Source organism: Mirounga leonina, unplaced genomic scaffold (genome assembly GCF_011800145.1).
Source record: "Mirounga leonina isolate KUSES-001 unplaced genomic scaffold, KU_Mleo_1.0 Mir_53, whole genome shotgun sequence".
Classification (NCBI taxonomy): Eukaryota; Metazoa; Chordata; class Mammalia; order Carnivora; family Phocidae; genus Mirounga; species Mirounga leonina.
This window is the reverse complement of record NW_023270807.1, coordinates 83,946,400-83,962,780: the sequence shown is the minus strand read 5'-3', so window position 1 is coordinate 83,962,780 and position 16,381 is coordinate 83,946,400. Positions and strand designations below refer to the sequence as shown.

General features: G+C 37.2%; 1 protein-coding gene across 4 annotated transcripts in view; it reads right to left on the bottom strand.

Moving 5' to 3' along the window:
* The window catches only part of AKAP7 (A-kinase anchoring protein 7), a 177,101-nt gene that overhangs the window by 55,972 nt on the left and 104,748 nt on the right, over positions 1–16,381 (bottom strand). For all 4 annotated transcript variants that reach the window (XM_034990648.1, XM_034990649.1, XM_034990647.1 and 1 more), the window contains one exon: positions 7,641–7,788. In XM_034990648.1, the coding sequence (XP_034846539.1) occupies positions 7,641–7,788 (148 nt within the window). The remainder of the gene's footprint in view (positions 1–7,640; positions 7,789–16,381) is intronic.

The window sequence follows — 16,381 nt, the reverse complement described above, 5'->3', positions numbered from 1 at the left end:
GCCCGAAAGCTTGAATTTTATCATTAGTAGTAAATAATGTCAGATGCCCCTCATGTGACAAGTGTATTTTAAAGAAAATGCCGGCCAAATACCCAAATGTGAAAATGACAGCTTGCAAGTCATTTTTTCAAGAAAAAATGACGTTCCAGAAAAGAAAGTGGCTACTTTAGCTGGTAGCTTAAACAATGACACAAGTGCTTTTCCCCCTCTTCTATATGCAGAAGTGCTTTATGCACACTTCTCATTTTCATTAACAAAATACTAAAAAAGACACATACAGAGACAAATCAAATACAACTAACAGATTTTACTACTCAGCAAGAACATTCTTACATGAAATTGGCTTTTTTTTTTTTTTTAATATTTTTAATTGCAAGTGCCTTGACTCATATTGGCCACATACACCATTGCTTTTGCACTGTTACTATTAATGTTAACTCAGTGGAAAAGGCAAATGTCTTAGCATTTGCATCATAAAAATAGTTTTGCCCTCACAGACCCTAAAATTACCCCAGGGACCATCAGGGATCCATGGACCAAACTCTGAGAACTAGTAAACTAAAGTCTGTTTTAAAAGAATTTAAAATCCAGGGGTGCCTGGGTAGCTCAGTCGGTTAGGCATCTGACTCTTGATTTCGGCTCAGGTCATGATCTCAGGGTTGTGAGATCGAACCCTATGTCAGGCTCTGCGCTCAGCAGGGAGTCTGCTTGAGATTCTTTCTCTCCCTCTCCCTCTGCCACTCCCCCCTCACTTGCGCGCACGCTCTCTCTCTCAAATAAATAAATTTTAAAAAAAGAATTTAAAACCCAACTGAAGTGTAGCCCTATAAATTATTAGGATATTGAATCATTCTTAGATAAGCACAGTGAAGCACATTTTTCTACAGCAAAAAGTAAATGGTTCACATGAGAAAAGTAAACATTCAAGCACATATCTATTGCCAATATCCCTTTCCACGAAATAGACCTTCAAGAGAACATATGTCATTTAAGCAAAACAAATATTTTCAAATTAAACATTTTAAAAATTTGTTATTTATCATTGATCTAAGTTTCAGATTTAAGGATTCTAGAAAGCTCTAAGATTTTTGTCCTAGTTATGGCTTTCACCCAAGGAAGAAAAACTGTTGACTTCCTTCTCCCTCCATCCCTTCTTGCTGCAACAACCAGGGGTCAATTACATTGACAGTATTATCTTCCATAAAGAAGATCCTCATGCCTACATACTAAACCAGGCAAAATCCAGAAGTGGACAACTCAGTACATTGGAAGCTCTGTTTGGTCTCTAAGGGGAAAGGAGCACTGAAGCTTAAGCACCAAACTCAGAGCCAAGGGTTTCCCCTGATGTACCCCAAAAAGTCTTTTCCTACTGGCTGAACCACCACCTAGAAACTACTAGAAATCCCTCTGTGGACCAAGTCAAACTTTTTAAGACTGACAGGATTGTCTAAGCTGTCCAGGTTTCTAAAGGGTGTTCTCAAAAAAGGCACATTTGGACAGAATAAATTCATTGACTCACATCACTTAGAATTCTCATAGTGTTTCATCCCATAAAGTCTGAGTCTGGTATCTCTCTGTTCTGATCTTTTGCACATTGGATACAGACTGAACTGACTACAGCTGTGTCAATTCTAATTTATCTAACCATGACCCTTTTTGTCTTCTATAACCCTATCTGTGCACACCTGTATGCTTCTATTTGAGCCAACAGTTGGCCCAACCCTAACCCCTTCACTGCCTCTGTGTTATAGTCTGAAATTAATTCAAAGTCTTATCTTCAGGATCCAATTCTGTGTTGTTATGTGAAGTATTAAACTTCACCCCCTTTTATCCTACACCTATCTACTCAGTCTTTTTTATTACATACCCACTGCCTCAGTATGTGTGACTGTGTGCATCTCCTTTCCTACTCCTTCACCCACTCCTCATAAAAATAACCTAGCAAGCTCCTTGTCATACCTTCATCAGCTAACTAGACGGTAGGTTCAGTCATTACAGTTTTTGTAATGTGCCTCCTATCACTAATATTGCCTCCAGCCTGCTTCCCTCCCCCATAAATCCAATCTGCTGCTCCCAGATGGGGACCTTTCCCCGCTCTCCATCTGCCCACTCAGTCTCATCCTATTCTTTGAGCTCTGCCTCTCCTCACCAGCACATTCTTCTAGGAGGTAAAATCATAAGCTTCTTCCACTACATCCTAACAAAGCCCACTATTGTTATGGGCAAACCCCCATTTGTCTAGTCCTCCTTCTTCTCCATTTCTCATTGCCAGTGACTATCACTCTTAAGGACTATGTCTTACACTTCTCTGTATCTCATGATACCGAAGAGAGACGCACATACATTGTACACACTTAATAACATTCATTAGATTAATGATGAATAATTATTATTAAGTCAAAAAATAGCTGAGGTTCCTAGAAAATTATGGCTTCCACCTCTACTTGCAAAAATTATAAAGAAATATTCTGGCCTGCAAAAACAAAAAAATACCTCTAGACCTTTCCAAATTCCTCATTGCCTCCTCTAAGATATGTCTGACAGCTGAAAGTAAACTAGTCTTTGCAAGCATTAAATTGCTCATCAATCTTACAAAGGGTGTCATTTAGTCAATTACCTTCCCTAAGGAAATATAAATGGAATATAGCTGCCTGAGAAAAATTAATTCACCCAACTCCTGTAAGTAGCTCACTGAGAACAGCTTCCACCACTCCAGGATATCTGAGCCATATTTCATTCCTAGTTTCACCAGAAAAAAATGTTTTTTTACCTTTTTTTTCTTTTTGGATTTGAATTTTAGCTGACTATTGTGGTTAGATTTGTAAGGAGTTGCAGCCCAATATTAAGCAGGCATAATATCACCTAAAGTTTGGACTATGAGAGAACTAAGATGTAGAACCTTTTCTTGTATCTGAAAATATGAATGTTGCCTGCATATCCTATCAAACTCTCCTAACACTCAACTCAGATCGAGGTATATGATGGTTGAAGAGGGAGAGGAAAATGCTCAGCATGGAAATATAAAGTAGGCACAGGGAATAGCAGTAACTGGCAGGGGAAATCCAAATTCAGATGCCTTCTGGAACCAAGCACATGGTGTGAACATGCTCAGCAAATTTATGGTAAGAAAAACAGAGTAAGGGGGATGATAAAAGGCAGCTACTTCTAAGGTCAGTGTGCCAACTACTCTATCCAGAAAATTGTTACCATGCAAGAATGTAGAACCAGTGTCACATTTTCTAATTGTTCCGAAGGCAGCAGGAACCCAGATTTTTTACATAAAATTACCCTAATGTTGGCAAGTTATTAAAATTAGAAGAAAAAAAAAAACAACAAAACTCTGTGCCAGTGAAATACAAAATGAAAGGCTGCTAATTTATGATCTCTGGAACAGAGCTGGGGTATAAAAAAAATATCATAAAAATACATTCCTAAAACTAAATCCCTACTTCACACTCACTTTTAGTAACCGGATTTCTGTATTAATCCTCTGGGTCTGAGTACTTATATTAATGATCAGATCAGGTAGTTTAAAAGCTCAACTGCAAAAGCAACAACAACAACAAAACTGGAAGAAAATATAAATGAATATGCATCAAATCTTTGATTTGGGGATGACTCTTAACTATAATAATTAACGAAATCACAGAAGAATTTTTCATCTATAATTTAACAAAACTTTAAAAAGCAATTATTGTGAAAAATGCCTTGTGACCAAAATTAAATGTAAAATAAAACCTGGAAAATATTTGAGCCAATATAGTAAAGGGCTAATTGTCTTTACTATAAAAAAACAAAACAAAACAAACAAAACCTTCACAAGTTGATAAAAGACACAAAAAGAACAAATTCTAGCTTCTTATGGACAAGGATGGTTTGCTGTTGTCAGCTGCCCAGTTCAAAGCAGTGTTCCCGGTGAGACATCTGCCAAACCACACAAGTTCAACACAATGAGTGCTCAAAAAGCTAAAAAGCCCCAGAGGAAAAGGAGTGCCACAGAAGATCCAACAAATAGAAGAATTCACACCCAAGGAACTAGAGATTTTAAAAATATGAAAAGTCCTGTTTGGAAAAATGTCTATTTAGCTCTTCTACTCATTTTTAAATCAGATTATTTGGGGTTTTTTTGTTCAAAATGGCCAACAGACACATGAAACGATGCTCAACGTCACTAATCACCAGGGACATGCAAATCCAAACCACAATGCAGTATCACCTCACACCTGTCAGAATGACTATCATCAAAAAGACAAGAGGCAACAAATGTTAGCAAAGATATGGTGAAAATGGGGCCCTTTCACACTTTTGGTGGGAATGTAAATTGGTCCAATGACTATATGAAAGAGTATGGAGTTTCCCCCAAAAATTAAAAATAGAAATACCCATACGATCCAGTAGTTCTACTACTGGATATAAACCCAAAGAAATGAGAAGAGGATTTCAACAAGATATATGAATTCCCATGTTTATCACAGTATTATTCACAATAGCCAAAATACAAAAACAACCCAAATGCCCATCAATGGATGAATGGATAAAAAAGATATGGTACATATACATAATAGAATTTTATTCAGCCATGAGAAGGGAGAATATCCTCCTACTTGTGACAACATGGATGGACCGTGAGCACATCATGCTAAGCAAGATGAGTCAGAGAAAAATGAGTACTGTATGATACTTGTAAGTGGCATCTAAGAAAGTTAAACCTGTAAAAAACAGTAAAACTTTTCTGGTTACCAGAAAATTGGGTGGTAGAGGGTTAAGAGTAATGGTGTTTCAATGTGTACAAACTTATAACAAGTAGTAAATAAGCCATAAAGATCTAATTTACAGTATAATTAATATAGACACAAATATTGTACTATAATTATGTAATGTGATAAATATTGCTACATCAGCAATCATATCACAATATATAAATGTATCAAAGGAATACCTTGTACTCCTTAAATTTATACAATGTTACACACCAAATTTATTTTTAAAAAAGAAAAATGAAATAAAATATTTTTAAATATATGAAAAGAACTAAGAATTAATTATATTGAAATCCTCAAAGAGATAAATGAAGGAATAATGTCCATGAGGCAAAGAACAGAACAGGACAATATGAAAAGAACCAATTGGAAATCTTGGAGATGACCATGTAGTCATTGATTTTTTTAAAAAAAGATTTTATTTATTTATTTGACAGAGAGAGAGTTAGCGAGAGCAGGAACACAAGCAGGGGGAGTGGGAGAGGGAGAAGCAGGCTCCCCGCTGAGCAGGGAGCCCAATGTGGGGCTCGATCCCAGGACCCTGGGATCATGACCTGAGCCGAAGGCAAACGCTTAATGACTGAGCCACCCAGGCGCCCAATATTTTTTAAATAATAATAATAATAATAATAAGATGCCCTAAATGGCATTATTGAGACAGCCAAAAAGAAAATATTACTCCCCAAGAATTCACTATTAACAAATTAAGACATAGCAAATAATGCAAATCTAATGAATTCCCTCCCCAGAAAAATTCACTTATGTACCTACATACAAAGTTTTATAAACAAAGTTTTATAAACAACTCCCAGAGTCTTTGAACCCAACTTCTACCCTAGACTTCTGAATGCAAAATATCTTAAGAATGGAAATCTGTCCCACTCTATTAATACAATACAATATTAACACAATAAAATACTGGTTCAAGGTATAGGAAACAGGCTTTAAATTTGAGTTAGGATCAAATCAGAAAGAAGCCAATTAAATCTGATCAAGAAACAAAGAAAGTGTCCTGAATCTTCCTAAATATTCTGTTATGAAACTCAGGTAAAAATAAGGTTGAGAAAATCAGTAACTATCAATAGTAGATAAAGGAATTCTAGTGTGTATTAAAATTGGTTAATTATAACATAATAATTATCATTTTAGATGCAAATATGATTTTAAAGTTCATTTTGGCATCCCAAAATGTGACAGAAAAAGTAGAGCGTCTGTAACAGGCAAAAACCATTTTTTAAAATGTTAAATGATCAGTATGGGGATACAAGATTGGTGGTTTAAGAGAAGCTAAATTGCTCTGAGTTAAAAAAGATGAGAGATAAAGAAGCCTGAGGGGAAAATCTGGAGATGTTGCCTAGAATAAGGGGACTTTTCAAGACTAAGCGGAAAAGAGCAATAAAACAGAAAATTCACTGGTTGATGCATCGTGATTTGGGGTGAGCTGAACAGAGCTGTCTAACGGCAATGTACGTGACACATGGTATAAGCTGTCTGATGCCAATCCCACGATATCTTTGGGAAAATCTACACATTGCTCGGGGTTTTTTATACGTTTGTTTACAAAGAAGAGCACGGAGTTCTCCTTAGTTCTCCTTCAACGTTGGCCTAACGTAAGTACACAGAGAACATACAGAAAGCTAGCCCACATCTGTGTTACACAAGAAAGTCTTAAATTTGTCCTTTGCTACTATCCCAAACGGAAATGTTTGGTCCTCATCAAAACCTCGATGGAAGATAGCTCTCCAACAGAGATTCTGAAAACACAAAAATCTGTCTTAAAATAGACGTGAAATGTTTCAGAATATAAATTCAGATGACATACTGAATATCTCCCGTTTAAGATAGCTAAGGTCTTGGGGTAAGGTAAAATGATGACTTCTCTGAAAACGTCTAGTGAGAATTTGTAAAGAAAATTGTGTCTCTGGAATATTTTCTTTATTGCATTAATAAACTTCAGTATTAAGTATACTTCCACAGGTTTTCTTCAAGCTGATATGGAGAGAAATTATCTTGGTTGAAGACCTTGAAATATTTAAATACAGGTATTTATCTTCTTTGATTACTTCTTCTTTGTTACTTCAAAAGTATACAAATCCGGTTGTCTTGAAGTTCACAACTGTATTTTATCTTTAAAATTTTTTTGAAGTTCACAATTTTATAAGAATAATGCCTGGGTTTGAAATAGCACATTTGCATCACAAGAGATCAGATTCCTTTGAATACATTCACACAGCAGAATAACCCTGTTCTGTTTAAAAAATATCTTCATTTGATGTGTACACTTTCCACTTGGAAACATAATTGTGTATGAGTCTGTCTCAGTCACATGCCATCTCCCTGATAAGATGATAGAAGCATTCACATATGAATCTTTGTTTCCGCAAAAAAAACCATGTTTCCTTTGAGGAAGAAATTGAAGGACAAGTTTTCAATCTTTGCAGGCCACCTAGACCTTATCTTCTCAGAATGAAACTTTTTGGCCTGGAATATTCTATTCCTAATTCCTAATTAAAAGCAGCAAACATGAAAATGCCTGGTGTGGAATAGTGTGTTTATAGAGGCCTTCACTGGAGAAGATGCTTTCTTCATATTCATGAAATAAAATTAAACTGGAATGAATTTTGAATCGTTTCAAGACTTCATTATAATTATATTTAAAGCACAAAAGTATAAAAACCATAGGAACTAAAATCTTGACTGATAAATATGAATAGTAAATATGTTCTATAAAATTTCCAATGTATTATTGCCAAAATAAAATATTTACAAAAATATGTCATTGAGAGAAATATATACAACTAGCCCTAAATATCTGCCAAAAGGAATGATGCTAAAGAAATAAAAACTGAAGATAGTAAGTAGTCTTTAAATGGTACTCACCAATCACAACTGAAGACTCACAGTGATAATAACCATTACTTTGTTTTTTCTTTAGCATGGAGCAAAGATCTATGCGATGTACCATTTCTTCTCCAAATCTGTGACTGATAAATTTTTCATAGAATTCGGGGTCTATTTTTTTCACTCCCTTGAAATGACAAAACAAAATCACATCACTCAATCATTCCACTGAGGCAGCTAGTTCATATTTATATCACTTTCTTAGAACCTGATATTACACTTTGGTATACAGTTCTGCCTACTGGCATTTGAAAATGGATACCACAAAATGGTCATAAAGCTATTTTTAAAGTCTCCCTGTCTAGGATGAGTTGTTATTACCTAAAAAAAATCATTAAAGAGTGTGGGGTTTAAATCTGGCAGCATTCAGAACTTCATATACTTTAAGCTTCTGAAGTAATAAAGTATATCAGGTTGAAGTTTGAGGTATCAAAAAAAGAGTAATCATCAACAACAATGGAGAAATGGATGAATTTTTTAAAAGTGATATAGATCTTAACATTTTATAGTGTATAAAGTGTTTTAATAAGATCGTTGCAATTTTTAAACTCCTTCCTGAAGAATCATTTGAAGACAGTTAAAGGTTATTTGAATTGGAGGAGGGGGTCAGTGATCTTCCAAGTCCTTCTCTACCTGCCTCTCCTTGTTCTCAGTATCTTTCATAGCAGGAAGAGGGCTGATTGGTGAAAAATAATGGTGGAAAACATTGTTACCTCTGTAGTTTCTCAAAACATGGGAATGAATGTCCCCCCACCCCTTCCTATGCAATGGTCCTGCACCCAGCCTCATAGTCCCAAACATAGTCCATAAGATGAAGATACAATACCTTACAGGGCAAGTTTACTGGCTGACCATGTGTGAACTTTTCCTTTTAATTTATAACTTTTAAAAATTTTACCCTGGCAATACTTGTTTTTTAAAAATAAGAAAATATGAGGAATCTAGGGGCACCTGGTTGGCTCAGTCAGTGCAGCATGCAACTCTTGATCTGGGGGTTGGGAGTTCAAGCCCCACACTGGGTGTAGAGTTTACTTAAAGAATAAAATCTTAAAAAAAAGGAAAAGAAAATACGAAGAATCTAAAAAAAAATCATTCATGTCCCTGCCATTTACAGAAAATACATTAATACTGTGGGTACATCTTTCAGGTCTTTTTTTTTTTTAAGATTTTATTTATTTATTTGAGAGAGAGAGATAGAGCACGAGATAGAGACAGAGAGGGGTGGAGGGGCAGAGGGAGAGGGAGAAGCAGACTCCCCGCTGAGCAGAGAACCCGATGCAGGACTCAAACCCAGCACCCTTAGATCATGACATGAGCTGAAGGCAGACGCTTAACTGACTGAGCCACCCAGGCAACCCCCTCTGGGTCTTTTTCTATGCAGACATATATTATATTTAGATTATATTTATATAAATCTTATTAAAATGTAGGTAGAATATATATTTTCCCTTTTTATTCACAAAAAGTTTTGACAAAAATTTTAAAAAGATATAAAAACAAAAAATTTAAAATTAAATTGCCCCACACTGCAACTACTATAATTTTGTTACGTATTTTATTTTTCCTATGCAAAACAAAGTACTTTTTTCTTTTTTATAGGAATGTGGTTGAGCCATGAGTACTATTTAGCAATCAGCTTTTTTATGTTAATATGTCAATAATATACAGATGTGCAAAATATTTTTAATATTTTTAATTTTAACTGCCCCATACAGTTCCCATACTCCACTGTATGGGGGCATTATCAATTTATTCATCCAGGTATTTATTGTTAGACATTTCAGTTGCCCTTAATTTTTCATATTGTATTTAACATGTTTTTGTTGATATGTGTTCTTGTTCTGTATCCAAACTGAGCTCCATTCACAGACTTTCCTAACTTTAGCTCCACTCACAGACTTTCCCATCTCAGTTAACAGCAACTCTATTCCAGCTGATCAGGCCAGAACCCTGGGGTCACCCTGAATTGGCCTCTTTCTTGCAATGCTGCCTCCAAGCCAATCTTCTTGGCTCTACCTTCAACACGTGACTAATTCTCACGCCTCCCTTGCTGCCTTTGTCCGAGCTTCCTGTTTCTTTCACCTGGATTATCCTAATAGCCTCCTGTTTTCCCACCTTTGCCTCATCTACAGCCGGAATTATCCTATAAAAACACACACCACATCAGGTCACTCCTCCACTCAAAATTCTCCAAAGGGTCCCCATTTCTCTCAAAGGAAGAACCAACTTCCCCAGGACAGCCCACAAGGTCCTGCTCCGTCTGCTCAGTACTTCCTGGGCCTTGTCTTCTACTCCTCCCCCTTGACCCTTCTCCGGCCTCAGCCTCGACTCTGTGCCTTCCTTGATCACACCAGTGCAAACCCATCTCAAAGCCTGTGTACCCCTGGTTTCCTCTCCCGGAAATGTTCTCCCCCTAGATAGCCTCATGACCAGTCTCCCACCTCCTTGCAGTCCTTGCTCAAACTTTACTTTCTTAATAGAACTTCCCCTGACCACTCCCTTTAATATGCACTCCCAAATCCTTTTACCCTTCCCTCTTTATAAATGTTTACAGACATTTTTCCATAGCACGTACCACCTCCTACTGCACTGTGAAATTTACTTTGCTGTGTTGATGGTTCATGGGCTGTCATTATCTGTCTCTTCCCAGTAGAATGTATGTCCCACACAGAAAAAGAATTTTGTCTGATTTGTATTCAATGAAATGTACCCAGTGCCTAGCATCTGCGTGACACGGAACCGTGTGTTAATAATTGTCACAAATGCAGAAGATCAACTTTCAAAAAAAGGGTAGTTGACAACATCAAATGCTGCTCACTGGAAGTTCAGTACGAGTGAAACCAAGTGGCCTTCATTTGGTTTGGGAAGTAGGAAGCCCCAGCAGAGCAGGCTGCCGAGGAGCAATTGAAATGTGTGAGTTCAAAGGAGGTCTGCTACTTTTCAAGATGTGGTTTTGCTTCAGTTTCCTCCTCTGTAAAATGAGGTTAACAATGGAACCTACTTCAAAGTGTTAGATGGACTAAATAACTGAACTTACAAAAGTGTTTAAAATAGTGAAATAGAGTAAAGGCTATCATAGTTATATGATAAATGCTGTTCTACATATATTACATATAACATACATACCTATTAATAGTGAACTTTAAGGAACTTTTTAAGGAATAACTTCAGTAGAGGTAAGGTTTCAGAAACGTTTTAAAAAGGTTCTGAGCAAATGGAAACTGACCTATCTTGTTTGTTTCTTAAATGCTTTTTTGGGTGTGCATGTGTGCTATTTGGGGGTGGGACGCAGGGCAGGCTGGTGTGTCATTCCCTTAGACCAGAGAGAAGAAGACTTGTCATAACTTTGCAGGAAAAAAAGAACTTCAGTTTTCAAGATGTCAAGGCCAGTACTGGCTACCCACTATCATCTCCATTTCGGTTTTTGTAAGATGTCATTATTTCTTTAAAGTAAGAAATAAGGGAAACATAACAATGACAATCCACTAGGCTTATTTAATTTTAGCAAAAAGTAAGGACCAGCCATTTTTGCAAGAATTCTTCACAGATGCCTTCCAACATGAGTCTTTAAGGAGCAAATTTTTATTAGAGAGTGGAATGGAATTAAGTCTTTAAGTCATAATTTATAGAGAGAACTGTGGTTCAAAAGGCATGCCTTAGGAGGCACTGAAATTATACACCCTGAACAGAAAACATCTTCAGTGATAAAGAATCTAAAAACAGATAAGAATCTGCTTTGTCTGATATATAATATTAACATGATCTTTGTTCTCTAGGGAATTTTTTGTTTGGCAATATATTTCTTCTTTTTTTTTTTTTTTAGGCTCTTTTTCCCATAGCAATATACATCTTTTCTAATAAAATGTATCTGAATTGGTCTCACCACCCAGCTACAGCAGGTGGTGTTTTTCTTTCATAAGAAAAGAAAGGACTAGCATTCTAAGAAAATAAATGAGCATATAAAAATTGGATATCATTCAGGGTACAGGGTAAGGCTAAGAAGGCTCCTATTTTCTTTTCACTTTTTTATTAAAGGATTTATTTATTTGAGAGAGAGAGCACAAGTGGGACAATGTCAAGCAGACAGCCCGCTGAGCATGAGCCTGATGCAGGGCTCCATCTCACAACTCTGAGATCATGACCTGAGCCGGCACCAAGAGTTGGATGCTTATCCAACTGAGCCACCCAGGCATTCCAAGGCTCATATTTTCTGGATGCATCCACTGAGTTGCCAAAATAGTCCCAGAGATAGCACCCCAAAGGTTCTAGTTCAAAGCTAAAAAGGCTGGGTTAGCATTATTTTCATGTTTTAGACCCACCCCCATTATTCTCTGTTCCCCTTCTTCATAGGCCAGACTCTTCCCAAGGTACTTTGTCATTTAAGGATCAATGGAAGTATAACACATTAGAAGAGCTCAAAGAAAATTACAAAAGTGGATAAAGCCAGAAACATTTGACCTGTAAAGGCTAAGAGAGTTGGGACTATTTCAAAGGTAGGGAAACAATGTGTAGGCTAACTTCAACCAAACCACATGAAGGGTTGCACCCCCGGAATTGTGGACATGCTTGGTGACTGCCTAGGACTAAACCTGAGTATTATTTTTGCCTTGAGCCTAGCAGGGACAGGGTATATTTTCAAGGGCTTCACATTTATAATTTTACCCAATATAACCGACAGATCACTTATGCAACATAACACTGAAAGACAAAATAGGAAGTTAAATACGAGATATCTGACTTTGAAACAATAAATGAGTAGCAAGAAACATCAAACAGAAAATTTCTTCAAGACTGTCTTAATTAGTCATTAGAAATAACTAAAGTTTTACTTTCCTTTAGCCTAGTTTCAGGCACAGTTTAAGGAGAATTACCAGTGGTGTTCAGAGCTACTTGATAATCTTTCATACAATGTACCATGAAACCCTGAGAATTTCATTCTTGGTTGTAACTTGGCACCCAAACAGCCAATACTGGAAAAATGCCATTGAGACCATGATGAGTATTTTTAGAATCATCTGAGGCTGCATCTGCTAAATAATAGAACCTATTTATTCAGAAAGCACTCACCATACCACTTACATTTAGCTAAATGATGTGTATAATTTAATATCTATAATTTAATATGTACCAAAGAGGGCTCAGACATATTTTAGTATTTTTATGCACCAAACTCTATTTTCAATATAGAAGTAAAGAAAGCCATGAAATATGAAAATTCACTTTAGTTTCCAATCTGAATATGAAAATCCTTCTAAGGTTCTGAAAGATAAAATTTAATTTCTGTGACAAAGTTATTGTGATCAGAGGAACAATGAAATGCCAGTTTCATTTAAAAAGGTTAAGACTTTTAAACAATAGCAGATAATTTCTTATTGTGACTTGTTATCTTACAATAATCACAACTTCCGTGATGAAAACATAAATAGGCTGCATATGAGACAAAGAAATTATGTCTCGTACTGATAGTAAGCCTGACATTCCTGGAGCTCTGCTGTGTTTTCTAATAGTTTATTCCTATTATGAGTGGCTATAAAGAAATGTATGTTTCCTGTGATAATGACATGAAACCAAAATTCAATAATAAATTAAGAGCCAAACCAAACTGGTTTGTCATTTTGAGGGTCAGCTCATCAAAGATTGGTAATCTTTTTTTTTTAAAGATTTTACTTGTTTATTTGAGAGAGAGAGAGAGAGAGAGAGGGCGTGCGCACACATGCACAAGCAGGGGGAGGAGCAGAGGGAGGAGGAGAGAGAAAATCTCCGGCAGACTCCCCACTGAGTATGGAGCCCAACTCAGGACTTGATCCCAGGACCCTGAGATCATGACCTGAGCCAAAATCAAGAGTCAGATGTTGAACCTACTGAGCCATCCAGGCGCCCCAAGAATGGTAATCTTTTCCACTCACTTCCATAATTGGAAAAGTTTATATATCTGTAGTAGTATAGCATTAGTTAAAAAACTAAAATCATTTTAATGGTCACTGCCCGTAATGAAAAGTTACATATTGGCAATTCAAAGTTATTAAAAGGATATATGTATTGACATGGGACTTCTCTGAGGCAAATCTTACTGTATAATTCTTTTTTTTTTTTTAAGATTTTATTTATTTGCGAGAGAGAGAATGAGAGACAGAGAGCATGAGAGGGAGGAGGGTCAGAGGGAGAAGCAGACTCCCTGCTGAGCAGGGAGCCCGATGTGGGACTCGATCCAGGGACTCCGGGATCATGACCTGAGCCGAAGGCAGTCGCTTAACCAACTGAGCCACCCAGGCGCCCCCTTACTGTATAATTCTTTTTTTTTTTTTTTAAAGATTTTATTTATTTATTCATGAGAGACAGAGAGAGAGAGAGAGGCAGAGGGAGAAGCAGGCTCCCAAGGAGCAGGGAGCCCGATGTGGGACTCGATCCCAGGACCCTGGGATCATGACCTGAGCCGAAGGCAGACGCTTAACCATCTGAGCCACCCAGGCGCCCCTTACTGTATAATTCTTAATGACTCCTTCCTTCATGTCCTGGCATAACTACACTTTTCATTATTTGCATTGTTTCATTTCCATCTTCCTCCTCATACAGACCCCTTGATTACCTTCTTGTCAGCTGCAGCCTTCCCTCAGCCCCTCTCAGCTGGGAAAACGGAGTCTCTTCCCATTCAGGCTCAGTTCCATCCAAGCCTGTTCTTGAAAGTGATAGAAGGAGATGAAGGAGCGTCACCACATGAGCTCCTGGGCTCTAGAATAACATGTTGATTTCAGATCCAGTATCCAGCACCCCTGGGCGAGATCTGCCTGGCAGCCTTCCTGTCTCCTCGCCCTGCCTCTCTGGGTCACCCCTCGGGGCTGGGCTCCACCTTGGTCCCCCTGTCTAGCATGCCCATTTGCTGCCTGGGTGAGGCCCTGATCCCCTGCCTCGTGCCTGTCACTAACTTTAGAGATGATAAAGTAGGAGTGATGGAAAATAGAAAAGACAATGGTACTTTGTTTATTGTTTGGAGTCAATTTGAAAAAAATTATGCTCTATTATCTGTATAACAACAGTAATAGAAAATACATAGTACTCTGTACAAGCTCTGTTCGAAACACTTTTATTAACTCATTTAATAATCACAATAGCTCTATGAGATTGGTACTATTATTACCCCCAGAGAAGGAAACTAAATCACAGAAATTAGGTCACTTACTAAACTACACATAGCTAGTAAGAGGTGGTGTGATTCAGATTCAGGATAAGTGGAGAGTACAGGCAAATTGAAAAGAACAGAATGATAATAGTCAAGCTCATCACTGCTTCTTTTAAAATATTAAAATTCTAAGGCTATTAATCATCCTTAATATATAATCGTATGTACTACCATATTTCTAAAACCAATGTGAAAATTACTTTGGGAATCTCTTGCATTCTAAAAATACCTGCCTTTAACATGTTGCATTAATAAATCAAGTGATAATTATATGTCCATAACAAATGTATTTCATAGAGGGAAATGAAAAAGAATTCATAGAGGTTACTTATAAATGGAAAAAATTATCTAATCCAGCCTATAAAAAGAACTCTTCTTATACTGTCAACACCCAAATAATCAAGTAAAATATTGGCAGAGATTGCATTTTCTAAACCAGCTGTTTGAGTATACAGTATTTCTCAGTTCTTCATTTTACTTTATGATGGAGCATCACCATGGGGTTTTTAGATAAGCCATCTCCTCAATCCCTCTATTTATAAATTTGCTTTTAGCACTACTGCCTTGTTTAATCTTGAGGCTTTAGGAAAAGAAACAGTTGAAACTCTTTACCCTAGCATTATATCTAATATTTATAATATTACACCTTTCAGCAAGTAATAAGGAGAAATGTAGCTGCTAGAGCTCTGTTTTTAATCTACTGTTGATAACCCCTTCGACCTATCTTAACACTTTGAGAGGAGCTGAATGCTCCTTGGTGGTGTCAAGTGGCAAGGAAAGCCGGCACAGGGTGAAGATGATGTCTAACTCCTCATGGCGCAAGCCACCTCACAAAATCACCAAGAGAATATGCTGTATCACTTCCTGGAGTTTCTTTCCATGAGGTGCTGGCATCAGGGAGAACAGAAGAAGAATCCACATTTAGTTCCTTTGTATTAATGACATATTTAGCCAAAGAGGTAACAGTTTGACGGTCCCCAGGACATTCTCAAGGTCACCAGCTCCCTGGAAAATTACATAGGCTCATTCTTTGTCTACTTAGTAAACCTCTTCTCAGTTCCTCCTCAAGCCTTCTTGAGGATAGCATACGTTGTTTGGCCATGTGACTATTATATTCGCCTGTGGCTTTTCTCATTACACTGAAACAAAGAATCTCGCAAGGGAGGCATCCAAGACTGCTTCCTATACAACTCAGTCTCAGTTGGACTCTCAATTCCCCTTGATCCAACCCCAGCTGTGTGCTTGGCTCACCACAGCCTTGTGGTCACTCAGATGTAAACAAGCTGCAGCCTGCTCCTCCCTGTCACATCTGTTCCCCGAATATTTTGCTGTTTGGAAGAAATAACAACATGTTCTCCTGAATTCACCAACTTAACCATTTATCTCTATAAACTAAAGATAAAACATAAAATATTCCCCACCTCAAAATTTCTCACCATATGTGGTCTATTCACTCACAACTTTTTTTAATCAATTAATTAATGTATAGTGTATTATTAGTTTCAGAGGTAGAGTTCAGTGATTCATCAGTTGCAGATAACAC